The sequence below is a fragment of the Trichomycterus rosablanca genome, chromosome 12 (assembly GCF_030014385.1).
Source record: "Trichomycterus rosablanca isolate fTriRos1 chromosome 12, fTriRos1.hap1, whole genome shotgun sequence".
Taxonomy (NCBI): Eukaryota; Metazoa; Chordata; class Actinopteri; order Siluriformes; family Trichomycteridae; genus Trichomycterus; species Trichomycterus rosablanca.
In genome coordinates, this window is record NC_085999.1 from 22,302,810 (window position 1) to 22,316,141 (window position 13,332).

General features: G+C 42.5%; 1 protein-coding gene across 1 annotated transcript in view; it reads right to left on the reverse strand.

The window, feature by feature from the left end:
• stxbp5l (syntaxin binding protein 5L) overlaps positions 1 to 13,332 on the reverse strand; it is a 308,382-nt gene that overhangs the window by 12,541 nt on the left and 282,509 nt on the right. The window contains 3 exon segments of the mRNA XM_063005373.1: positions 5,301 to 5,664; positions 6,825 to 7,061; positions 11,740 to 11,838. Coding sequence (XP_062861443.1) covers positions 5,301 to 5,664; positions 6,825 to 7,061; positions 11,740 to 11,838 — 700 coding nt within the window.

Genomic DNA, 13,332 nt, shown 5'->3' on the forward strand with positions numbered 1-13,332 from the left:
GTCGAGCAAAAGCTGGAGAACCCGACGGACATGCCTGACATGTTCTTCGATGGATCGGCTAAAGATCAGGATATCGTCTAGGTAGACATAGACGTATCGGTCAAGGGCCTCCCGTAAGGCCTCATTGATAAAGCGTTGGAAGACCGCGGGGGCATTCATTAACCCAAAGGGCATCACTAGATATTCATAGTGCCCCGTGGGCGTAATGAACGCAGTCTTCCACTCATCCCCTCGCCGGATACGGATCAAGTTATACGCGCTGCGTAGATCCAGCTTCGTAAAAATGGAAGCCCGCTGAAGAGCTTCAAAAGCTGAGGCCATCAGCGGCAGCGGATAACGATCCTTAACCGTTAGTAACCGACTTACTAAATACCTCCTGTAGGTCATGGTACACAGGGGGCACCCGGGTCAAATCAGGGGCCGCCTCTAAGGACGCTGTTGGGGCCGATGACAAGCTTGCTGGCAACAGGCAAGCATCTTGGCACCGTGTACCCCACGCAAAGATTGACCCGGATTGCCAGTCAATCTGGGGGTTGTGCTTCTTAAGCCATGAGTGCCCCAGTACCACTAAGAGCTGGGGAACCTGGGTCACTAAAAAGGTGACCCGTTCCTCATGACTCCCCAAACGCATCGTGAGAGGACACGTTTGATGTGTGATTGGACTCCCGGCCACCGCCCGGTCGTCCACGGCGTGAACCGAAATGGGGACCCGCAATGGCCGAAGCTCAATTCCCCACCTGTGTACCAGGTTGTGGTCAATAAAGTTTTCCACCGCGCCTGAATCGACACAGACTTTGAGATCGGTGGACCCGGACTCCCAACGTAGCAATGCGCTGAGAAATAGGCCTTGCCCAGGGATGGCGGAGTGGCACGCCCTCGACTCCCTGCCACGAGAGCGGCCTACTCGTTTAACCGAGGGCGAGCTCTCGTGGAGGGGTCGGAAGGATGTTGAACGCCCCCCCGGGTTGACCCAAGTTGCATGGGCTCCGGGCCCTGATCTCCCGAAACGGCCCGGGGCGGACCTTGAGGCCGGGAAAAGGGTTGGTGGGACCCTCGCTCCCGGACGCGTTGTCGGAGTCGGGTGTCAACTGAGGTTGCTAGGAGATAGAAGGCTTTGAGAGACGTGGGAAGATCTCGAGTAGCCAGCTCGTCTTTAATTCTTTCTCCTAGCCCGCGGTGGAAAATGGCGACTAATGCTCCCTCGTCCCATCCGCACTCAGCCGCCAGAGTGCGGAACTCGATGACATATTCGGCAACTGAGCGTCCCCCCTGGGACAGTTCGAGGAGTCGCGGACCCGCCGCCCTTCCCCCGGTGGGGTGAAAGAAGGTATCCTTCAGGGCCTTCCTGAAGGCAGCCTCGGAAGCGCACTCGGGGGCGTTCTGCTCCCAGAGAGCGGTCGCCCATTCTAAGGCCTTACCGGTTAGCAAAGATATTATAAATGCCACCTTAGAGCGCTCGGAGGGGAAGCGGGACGGCTGAAGCTCGAACGTGAGGGAGCACTGTAGGAGGAAGCCTCGACATTTCTTCGCCTCCCCTGAAAAACGCTCGGGGGGCGGAATGGAGGTTTCCACTCCTACAGGGGGAGCTGGAGGAGGTAAAGAAACGGGGGGGCTGGGGAGCACCGGGCTGGCCACCAGGTTCGACAGCAGCTGGGCGATGTCGGCAACCCGCTGCGTCAGTTCAGTGAGGACCATCTCGTGCCTCCCCAAAGCGACCCCCTGATGTCGAAGGACATCGGCCATGGGTGGCGTCTCTACTGGGTCCATGGTGGTCGCACCGTACTGTTATGAGTGTGCTGAGAGGGAGGACCCAAGATGCAGAGAATAACTTAAAAGTGATTTTTATTTACAAATTAATAAACAGAAATAAACAAAGTACAAACGCCAATAAACAGAAAACAATTCGGGAACCCCGAACGAAGCCGACGACGTCTTGGCGAACTGAAAAAGAAACAGAGAAAATAAAAACCCGAAAACGGGAAAAACGCGAGTCGCGAACCCTGGTCGCTCACTCGCGGAGATTACACGTATGCAGCTCGCTACGGCGAGGCTTAAAGGAGGATAAGTCTCGAGCGCCTATGAGGGGCGAGCTCGGGAACAAGCCACCGAGGCTTAAAGGGAACGTGAAAATAAAGAGCCGGGCTTACCAAGAGCCCGGGCGGCACTGTCACCAGCGGGAGACTGGGAAGCGGCCGGTACAAAAACAAAAGGAAACTGACGAAGCCCGGTTTCGAACCCGGATCGCTCCGGGGAGAGCGCGGCTCGCTTAGCCGGGAGCCAATGGCGCTACAGGACAGCCGGGGCGTTGCAAGGGCTCAAAGCGCTGCTGCGCGAAGCTTGCGGCGCTAGCATTAGCCGGGAGCTAACCGGCTGAAACAGAGGAGACGCTGGCAAAGGAACAGCAGCGCAGGGGCTGCACGAAATCGCACCAGTCTAAAAACACTAGGTCTAGTTACCTCGGCCTTTCGACCTAACCACCCTACCACCGTACGGTGCCAGGGGAACCACCCTAGACTAACAAAGAAAAAGGCTGGTGCGAGGCAGCCAAAAACCAGGTTACTGAACAAACGGTGCGACGCCGGTAAACGGGCAACGCCCACTTATATAGTGAGCGCGCAGGTGCCGGTCGTTCGCACTAATCAGCGGGCTTCTCTATTAGAAGCCACGCTGCTCTTTGTTCTGTAAGATCTGCGACGCTGAGGACAGGTGGTAAGTCCATCAGACGCCGCAGACCCCCTAACAAGTTCATTGCAGACAGTATGCACCTGAGATATTTCATGTTTTGTCTGGTCAGCTTCATTTTATTTATTAATAAACATCAATTCCTGCATTTCAGGCCTGCAACACATTCCAAAAAAAGTTGGGACAGTCAAATATTTACCACTTTGTAATTATGTCATTCCTTATACCAAGCGATTTAACGTTTCAGGTTTGATTTTGTCTCATTCTTCCTGCAAACACGTTTTATGATGTGCAACAGTACGGGGTTGTCTTTGTCAAATTTTCATTTCAACATTCTCCACACATTCTCTATCGGGGACAGATCAGGACTGCAGACAGGCCAGTCCAGTACCTTCTTCTTCAGCAGCCATGCCTTTGTAATGTGTGCAGCATGTGGTTTTGCATTGTCTTGTTGAAAAATGCATTGACGTCTCTGGAAAAGATGACATCTTGAAGGCAACATATGTTGCTCTAAGATCTCAATGTACTTTTCTGCATTAATGCTGGCATCACAGAAGTGTAAATGACCTTTGCCAAGGGCACTGACACAGACCCATACCATGACAGACTCTAGCTTTTGGACTTGTTGCTGATAACAGTCTGGATGGTTCTTTTTGTCTTTGGTCCAGAGCACATTATTCATTTTTTTCAAAAAAGACCTGGAATGCTGATTCATCTAACCACAATACACGTTTCCACTGTGTGATGGTCCATCCTAGATGCCTCAGAGCCCAGAGAAGTCGATGACGCTTCTGGACATGGTTAACATAAGGCTTCTTTTTTGCACAGTAAAGTTTTAAGTGGCATTTGTGCATGTAACTCCGTATTGTAGTAATCCTTTGTCCATGTGGTTATATCAGCTATTGTTTAGTGGCGGTTCTTGATGCAGTGACTTCTGAGGGATTGAAGACCACAGGCGTTCAGCTTAAGTTTGCGCTCTTGGCCTTTATGCACTGAAATTCCTTGAATCGTTTAATGATATTATGAACTGTAGAGGGAGAAATATTCAACCCCCTTCCAATCTTTCTTTGAGGTACATTGTTTTGAAACATTTAAATAATTTTCTCATGCATTTGTTGACAAACTAGAGATCCTCTGGCCATCTTTGCTCATCAAACACTCAGCCTTTCCTGGATGCTGCTTTTGTACCAAACCATGATTACAATCACCTGTTGACATCACCTGTTTGGAATTACACCATTATTTAGTTTTTTCACCTCATTACTAGCCCTAAATTGCCTCTGTCCCAACTTTTTTTGGAATGTGTTGCAGACCTGAAATGCAGGGATAGAGGTATATTAGCAAATAAATTGAAGTTGAGCAGGCAAAACATGAAATATCATGGGTTTAAACTGTCTGCAATGAAATAAAAGTCAAAGTAAATGTAAGGACCACTGCATTTTTATTTAATTGACATTTTCCATACTGTCCCAACTTTTTCAGATTTTGGGTTGTATTATTGGGTAAGCTCCCTCCAAATGTAGTAAGCTAAGGTACCAGAGGTGGGCAAAAAATAAAAAATATTGCTTTGTCTGAATATGATACATAAACAAGGGCACAGTTTCATTTTGAGAAGAGGGCAAAAAGAATACAAATATATCACCCATTTTAGGAAGGTCCAGAGCCATCAATGTGGGAAGAATAGCCTAGTCTACTAAATAAAGCTAATCATGTAAGACTTCTGTAAAATTATTTTATACCTTCCTATAAAGCACACTCAGTGACTAGCAAGAAACCAGCTATAGCTAGCCTGGAGCTGGCTAGCTAGCTGGCTAATCCTTTTGCCGGCGGTCACCAAGTGAGCCCATAACTTAAAAGAAACACAACTGTGAAACTATAAAAGACTACTAACGTATAAGAATCAAAGAAAATGATGAACAGTTTTACTTAGATTGCTGAGACCAGCTAGCTTTCAAACAGGTTTAGCAGTTCATCCAACAAAGTTGCTACAGCATGTGTGAAGTGTCGTGGTTTGGCAATCAAGGTTGCCAGGTCAAGCAAAATATCCTACCTCAAATCTGTATAAAACCCACCCTATAGAAGCTAAAACTAACCCAAAATGTAGCCCAAAATTGTTTGAAGAAAACAGGCTATATATGGAAAAAAAACTACCAGTGTACTTCTCTTAAATCTGTTCATCTTACTTTTAACTTTATTTTCTAATTAATACTTTTTTACTTCTACCTTTTTTGTAAAGCATTTTGTTTATATTATTATTAATATTATTATTATTATATTATTGTTATTATTACTATTATTATACATTTTGTCATTATATTATTAACATGATTTTAATATTATTATTATATTTTATAATAATTTCAGATCCCATTTAAAAACATAGTAATACAATTAACACTAATTTGACCTGTACAGACAGCCATTGAGATCTGGTTTCTGAACTTAATGTTTTATTAAAGTTAAATAGTGATAAAATATTAGGGAACTAATGCTATGAAAAAAGTTGTCAAATGAACCTTAATGTAAAGTTTTACCAAATAAATAAAAAAATTTAGGAAATATGTTCTTTAAAAAAAAAAAAAAAAAGGTCTATTTCTATCTAGCAGGAGACACTAAACCTGAGAATCATGACATGTCCATTGGCGCAGAAGCAGGTCAGGCAGACGCTGTTGGAAACAGCTACTACTTCAGCACACAGCACAAATGATGTCTCAGTGATGTTATGAACATAAAGGCAGGCGTGTGAGGACATGAGATAAACTTTGGCCTGGCGCTCTGAGCACACAACAGCTAGGTGGCCCTCAGTGCTGGCATCCTGAGATGAGCATGGCGAGAAGATGACCAGCTTTCTTCTGCGGGGCTGTTCAGGGTCCTCAGGATCACGTGGATCCTTCCACACCTCATATGGGCTCTGGATTAGAGCACCGGTACAGTCCAAAAATCCAAAACACCGGATAGAACCTTTCAGCATTATGACTGTGTCTGAGGGTAGAAGGAGAGTAAAGAGAGAATGGGGTGGGGGAATGAGAAAGTATGAGAATGAGAAACAGAGAAAGGGAAAAATACAAGTGTGAAATATAAGAAGAAAAATATAAAAGGTGAAAATATAAAAATGTGATAAAGTGAAAAAAAAAAAAAAACAATACAGTAACTTCAGGGGAAATTAATCATGAATGGGGGCGGATTGTGGTAAATGCATTCTTATAAAATATTCAAACATAATAAATACATTAAAATGGAGTGTATGTATAGCATTATATTCTCAATAAAAACAAAATCCACTGTCCAGTGTGACGTTAATTAAAGCCTAAATTAATAACTTAAAACCATTTATGATCAACATTAACAAAGTATCTGATCTGGGTTTGTAACATTGTCCTGCTTAATGATTAAAATTAAATGACCAAGCTCTTCAGCATGTTTTTGAAGCAACACAAAAGGCTATGGTTTTCAGATAAGGTTTTCATTCAAATAGCTTTCACAGGGCTCTGCCCAGAATGCCAACTTAAAGGGCCTGATATAGGATTAAGCTGAAAAGATCTATCTAAAAGGATTGTTTTTGCTTTAATTTAAACAGTCTATCCATAGGTTTTAAACCAAAAAAGGCCCAACTAGAGCAAAGTGGTCTTTTGAAAGAGTTTGGCAATATTTTCCCTAATTAGCTCAACCCTATTTGTATGATTTAGCTAAAAGTCTATTCACATAATCTATTCACAAAATTTTGGCTAAAATATCTCCTAAAAACACCTCTGGTCCAAAATGTTTATTCATTGCTATTGGCCCTTAAATGTCTAGTCAAAAAGGTTTATTCATTGTTTTTGAGCCACACTGAATAAAGCTACATTAATGAGGTTTGGGAAAAGGATTTGTCCCAAAAAGGGGCTGATATAGGTTTATCCATAAGTTTTGAGCCAAAAATTATATTTAAATGGTTTGGCCCAAATGGTTTATCCTTATCCTAGCTTATGGACCAAAGGTTTTACATTAAGGGTTTGGTTAAAACATCTCTTCATAATAAATAAAGGCCTATCCCTATCGTTTGTCTTAGCTTAAGTGATATATTTTGGAGGATTGACCAAATACTTATAAACAGGACCACATCATGTAGTTTATATCACTGGTAAAGTATAAATATAGCTCACTGGTGGGTGTGACGGTGACAGCCTCCTCCATTCTGTCCTGCTCATCAGTGGCGATCAATAGGGGCACTAGCAGTACAAGTCCCAAACTAGTTCCTACCCACAGACAGAGTGTGGGCTGTGCATCTGACTTGCGGCCGTAGGACATAAACTGCAGTGTGGTAACAGCCATTTTGGTGTCCCGGTCTATACTAGAGACGCTTGAACTCCGTGAGCAGCTGAATGAGTTTTCCCGACTCTCTGTAAAACAAAAGGAGCAGGAAGTAAGGAAAGAGGGGGTGAAAGAGAGTTAGAGCAAAATAGGAAGGAAGACAGAGAAAAGTAAGACAAATAGAATATTAATAAGAAAATGAAAGAAGAACATAGAGGTAGTAACACAATAATTTAGAAATAAAGTGAATTCACATGCAAAGGAATCACAAAGCATTCGCAAATAATGCATGGCAACACACAGGACACCATGACAGAGGAAAACCTTTTTGGCTTTCTTGTTTTTTTGCTTTGGTGTATTTACAAGACACATTTTTCTGTCTTACATACACACAGTTGTAACCAGTAATTCATAGTCTGCCAGTAAAGTAATAAACATTTGGGGAAAGGACACTCTGAAACAGGTTCCGCCAATAATAAACTGTAACTAAAACCATTTGCTACTGTACAAATACAACCCCAAATCAGAAAAAATGTTGGTACAGTAAGGAAATGCAATAAATAAATAATACATAAATAAATAATGCAAAACCACATGCTACATTACAAAGGCTGGCTGCTGAAGAAGAAGGTTTTTAGTATTAACATCTTCTCAAACCTTTCAGCTCCAGGGCCAATCGTTCTTTTATCTGCTGAGAGTTTAAGATTATTATCTAGGTGTATAACTTTATAAACATTTATAGGTATGGTAAAATGACTGTGTAAAATCAAGGACGGATTAAGGATAGTCTGGGCCCCTGGGCAAAGAGTTGGAGCGATTATATAATGCTAGCATGCAAGCCCTATGCTCCACACTCCCCTCATGCTCACCAATCCGCTCTGAATGTTTCCAGTCAGAAAATCCATGAACAAAAGTATTGTGCTTACTGCAAAACAGTTTGCAAGCAAAACAATACACACAGCCAGTTGAAGGAGAGTAAAGTAGCCACTGCCTAGTCACAGTTTGCCCGTTGGGTAGAGAGCAACTGAGTAGAGCATTTGTAAAGCTCTTACTGGTACCCCCAATGCCTCTATCCCTGACTGAGGCTGGGTACTTAGCACTTCTGTTTTGAAATGCAGCTTCTCCTCTACTAACAAGAATCGACTTGGCTTGGTCGGTAATGGTACTGGGCCATAAAGCAGGGTCGTTGACCGTTTCACACCAGGAGTTGGGGTCCTTGCCCTCCTCATTCACACGATGCAGCTGGCTGGTCTGATTGTGGGTCTGACACACCTGCAACTTTCCTTTCATGGTCTTTCTGCTGCTGGTCTGTGGTAGCCTGGCAGGGCTGGCATTCCTGCTCTGCACCTGACTGGGTCTGCAAAGGTACATAGTCACTGACAGGTGACACTAAGCCAGTGGTGATCACATCTTCATTGCTAGAACTCTGATCACTGCTAACATTAGCAATACTTGTCTCACTCATATCCAGCGGTTTCTCAAAGAAGTTTGAGATCAAAGGAACGCTTTTCAGGAAATCTGCCTGATTTGCTTCCTTAATCTTTTTTGCTTTTCTTTTTGAGGCACCACTTTTTTGTTTGGGATCCATGTTATTAATGGCAAGTGTTTCTTAAGATGCAAATATAGAAGCTTGTCTTGCAAATTCCTATTCCTATCCAATACTTACTATGTTGTTTCTATGTTGTATGTTCAGGAAAAAAATACAATCACAAAATTGTAGAACCAGATACAATATGTAATAAAAAAAGGCTGACCTATAACTATTTAGCTATAAATTGTTGTTATTGTAAATGTATTGTATGTATGTACTAATATTATAAAGCTTACACTTCTACTATTATCAATAATGTAATATGCAAATAACAATAAGCTTTTAAAAAAGCTGTGAGTTGCTAGTTAGCAACGTTACACTAGCCTTGAAAAAGGCTGTGAACCTTTAAAAGTTTAATATATTATATATAGTAATATAAGATTATATCATGTAATATAATATAATATAATATAATATATAAGCCTTTGAAAAGACTATGAAAAGAAGGTAAGAGAATATATGCAATATAGTATAGTATAATATAATATAAAAATATTTATATATATTATAAAATAATATAATGCAATATAAAGGGCAATGAGCCTTTAAAAAGGCTGTTGGTTGCTGATCTGGTAATAGCAAGGTAAAAGTTGTAGTAAAAGCACAAAGCAAGTTCGCAAGCTGAACTGTCTGAATTTGAGGAGTTTTGATACTGGCAGGGGGTTTTATATAGATCTTGCATATTCACTTGGAAGTTCTCGCAACACCTGATTGGCTCAGCCCCCGTGGGAATTTAGGGCAATGTAACAATTTTTCACCACTGAGTGAGAGAGTGGGGGAGGGGCAGCCACTATCTACTACAAAAAATGCTGTTTTGTGTGTGTGTGAGAGAGAGAGAGAGAGGCATGGAGAGGGAGACAGGGGGAAGGTTTTGAGTATATTAAAAATGCTGTGTTAATTATTAGGATGCCTGTTGTAGCTGGTGAACGTGCCCCGGGTTCCCAGCGAAGCAGGCGTTACAGAGCTCAGAAAACAAAGGCCTTAAGTAAGTAGGTTACTAATTAGGGCAGATCACCCGCAGCTGTGGGCTGGCTATTTAAGCCAGCTCCGCACAGCAGCGGGTGTCGCACCTTTTGTTTGTTTTCGCTCTCTCTGTGGCAGCTCGTCCACGCTCCGTTCGTAGCCTTAGGTGGTACCCCTGGTGGCACAAGGCCATTCGGGTGTGTAGACCGCAAGGTCGAGGTGGTTAGTGCTCCTTTCTCCCCTTTTAGAACTAGCGTGGTGTGACGCCGTGCAGTCCTCGAACTGCTATTTGTTTACTCGATTAGCATTTAGCATTAGCGGTTTCATTCAGCGCCGTGATACGACGCTGGTACTGTTCACCGCTATAGTGCTCTTATTGAATATAGTCATTGGATTCCACAACCACTGGGTGGCGACTCCGTAAAGCGCTCGGTTGGTCTGCCAGCATCCCCGGTTCGAATCCGCATGTGTGAGCTTGCCTAACTTAACTTGCATCTTTCTCTCTTGTTTCAGATCGGCGTGCTTCAGCTACCGCGACCGTAAGCGTGTTGCGCGTCGATTGATATCTACGCTAGCCTACCGCTGTGCTGGGGCTAGTATTCAGCGGAGGTTTTTCTCCCGCACCTGCTCACCGTATCGCTTTCAACGCTCCAATCGCTCTCACCTTAAAGACCGGGGTTCGTGTCCGCTCTTTTGATTTTTTCCTTTTTGTCAATTTTTGGTTCGCTGCGTTTGCAGCTTCCGTCGCAGGTTCCGATCGGTTTTTTTGTTTCCCTTTTTTGTTCTCTGTTTATTTTTCTGTTTATTATTTTAAAAAATAAAAACTTTGATTTATCGTTATCTCTGCCTGTGAGTTCTCCTTTCTCTACCCACGTAACATTAATGATATTACATCAAGTTTAATTATTGTCAAGACCCCTTCACACTGCCTTGAAACATGTCAAGTCATGTCAAACTGTCATTGAATAGTCATTGAATAACAAGCTGAATAAAATATGTTTTCCAATAAATAATCCTCAAACAAAATATCAGGGTTACACGCATACGCAGCCACAGCTACTACAACAAAACCACTTGCTGTTTCATCATCTGTCACCAAACCAAAATTGTGCTACTCAGTAAAATTAGCTTGCAGTTCTGTTGTATGAAAAGACACTTTTCCTTTCATGCATTCCTTTAGAGCTAGAGTGACCACAGGTCTCTTTACTGTTGTTTATTAAAGGGGAAACATGAAACTAGTCAAATGGCTTGTTGTTTTCACATAAGTGAAATCACACCCTTGGCCAAATTCACTCAATTTAATCGGTGTCAAAGATAGCATTCATCAGACAAATTGCTTGTCTTAAATTTAAATAATTGCAAAATTGCTAAATTAATTTGTGTCTCTGCGCTTAAGAGAAATTGAACATAATAATTTTGAAACAATACAAATTTAGAAACTTTAAGTAAGGGCCTGAATCGCATATTTGCAACAAAACGTCTGTTATGAAATATGGTAGCTTGCCTGGCAATTTGTAGGTCCCTAGAAAGTCAAGGAGCCATGGTAAACGACTTCTATGGAAGTCAAGGGCCCCATAGCAGGGGTCCTCGTGATCAAGGGCCCTCTAATGGTATGCCCTGCTCTTCTCTAGGGCCCCCTGGTAGGGGCTCTCATAACCAGGGCCCTCTAAAAATATGCCCCCCTCTTTCCTAGGACCCCTAATAGCCAGAAGTCGAAGTCAGAGCAGTGCCACAACGCCTCATCCATTTTCATAAGGGGCCCAAAAGCATGGCTAGGGCCCCCAAGAGGCCCTGGGGTCAAAGTCCCTAATAGTCAGAGGATCCTTAAAATGGAGGGCCCTCGGAAATAAAAATATATTGTATCATAAATGTTGATAGGCATCGCAAAATGTTTTGGGTCAGGGCCCCCCCGGGGCCCCCTGACCTCAAGGGCCCCTGGGCGCTGGCCCCACTGGCCCGGTCAGTAATCCAGCCATGTGTAAAATGACTGTGTACAGTACTGTAATACAAAGCTGAAAATACAATACAATACAATACAATGACAATACAATGATTAGTGCTAAACCAAAAGACAAAGAACAAAGCTTAAACACTCAGCATCATTGTAACAGGATACAGACTGATGAACAACAGGACTGGAAGGAGAGTGACAAGACGAGACAGAAGCCAGGGGTGCCTGATGAAGTGGTGCCTCTAAAATGAGCCCTTCTTACCTCTCTCACTCCAGGAGTAGGTGGTGGTGTGGTGCTCGTCATGTGAGTACATGCTGACACCATGCAGCTGCTGCAGCATGGCCCGTTTTGATGGAAAACCTACTTTTTTCACATCTACAGACACACATTTACACACACACACACACACACACACACACACACACACACACATATGCAAGTATGGAAAAAATGCCAGAAAGTAAGAAAGCTTTTAAAAATAGAAGGGTTGATGGTTTATTCTTGTTAATTAACAAAATGCAAAGTCAATGACCTAAAGAGATATCTAAAACAATTCAATCTTATGACCACCCTTTAAAAGATCATCATTTTTTCTCCGAACAGTAGATGGGTGCACCTGGGTCCCAATGGTTTCTGCCAGTTTTGAGCTGATGCCTCTGCTGGACATCTTCCAGCTTTGAAGGGAAGTAAGCATGATCGACCAGTATGTCTTGGCCGACAGCTGCATCTACCGTCTTAAATGTTGTCCTTTTTTAACTGTACTTCTTCAAAAGAGCTTAAACAGCACATTTAAAATCTTTGCTTGTGAGAGACGTTGCTGATGCAGTATAAATACCATGTGTCTTGTTGTTTGTGCTCAGTCTTACCATGGTGTATGAAATTAACTTAATTGTCTTCCACAAAAACTGCTGTTCCTCACCCAGTTTTAAGCCTTATACACAGCTGTTTCTACAACCCCAAATCAGAAAAAGTTGGGACAGTATGGAAAATGCTAATAAAATAAAATGCAGTGTACCTCAAAGAAAGATTTCAACATATGCTGCCTTCGAGACGTCATCTTTTCCAGGGACGTCCATGCATTTTTCAACAAGACAATGCAAAACCACATGCTACACACATTACAAAGGCATGGCTGCGGAAAAAAGGGGATAGGGGTACTGGACTGGCCGGCCTACAGTCATGACCTGTCCTCAATAGAGAAAGTGTGGAGAATTTTGAAACGAAAATTGCGACACTGACAACCCCGTACTATTGCACACCGTAAGACATGTTTGCAGGAAGAATGGGAAAAAATAAAACCTGAAACACTAAATTGCTTGGTATCCTTGGTGCCAAAACATCTTTTAAGTGTGGTGAAAAGGAATGGCAACATTACAAAGTGGTAAATGCTTTACTGGTAACTTTGTTTGGAATGTGTTGCAGGCCCGAAATACAGAAATGGATGTTTATTAATAAATGAAATGAAGTTGACCAGACAAAACATGAAATATCTCAGATTCATACTGTCTGCTACAAAATAAAAGTCAAAGTAAATGTAAGGTAATATCTGCACGATGTAAAAATGATGAGCATTATCACCTTTTTCATTTATTCATTGTCAGCTTCACCATCCCTTTATGGCAGGTGCAATTTACTGGAATGAGAAATATGAATAAAGGAGAAACAGAGAAAGGGAAAAATACAAGTGTGAAATATAGGAAAGAAGAAAAATGTAAAAAGAATGTGATAAAGTGAAAAAAAAAAACAGTACAGTAACTTCAGGTGAAATTAATCATGAACAGAGGGCGGAAAGATGTAAATGCATTCTGATAAAGTATTCAAACATAATAAATACATTAAAATGGAGTGTATGTT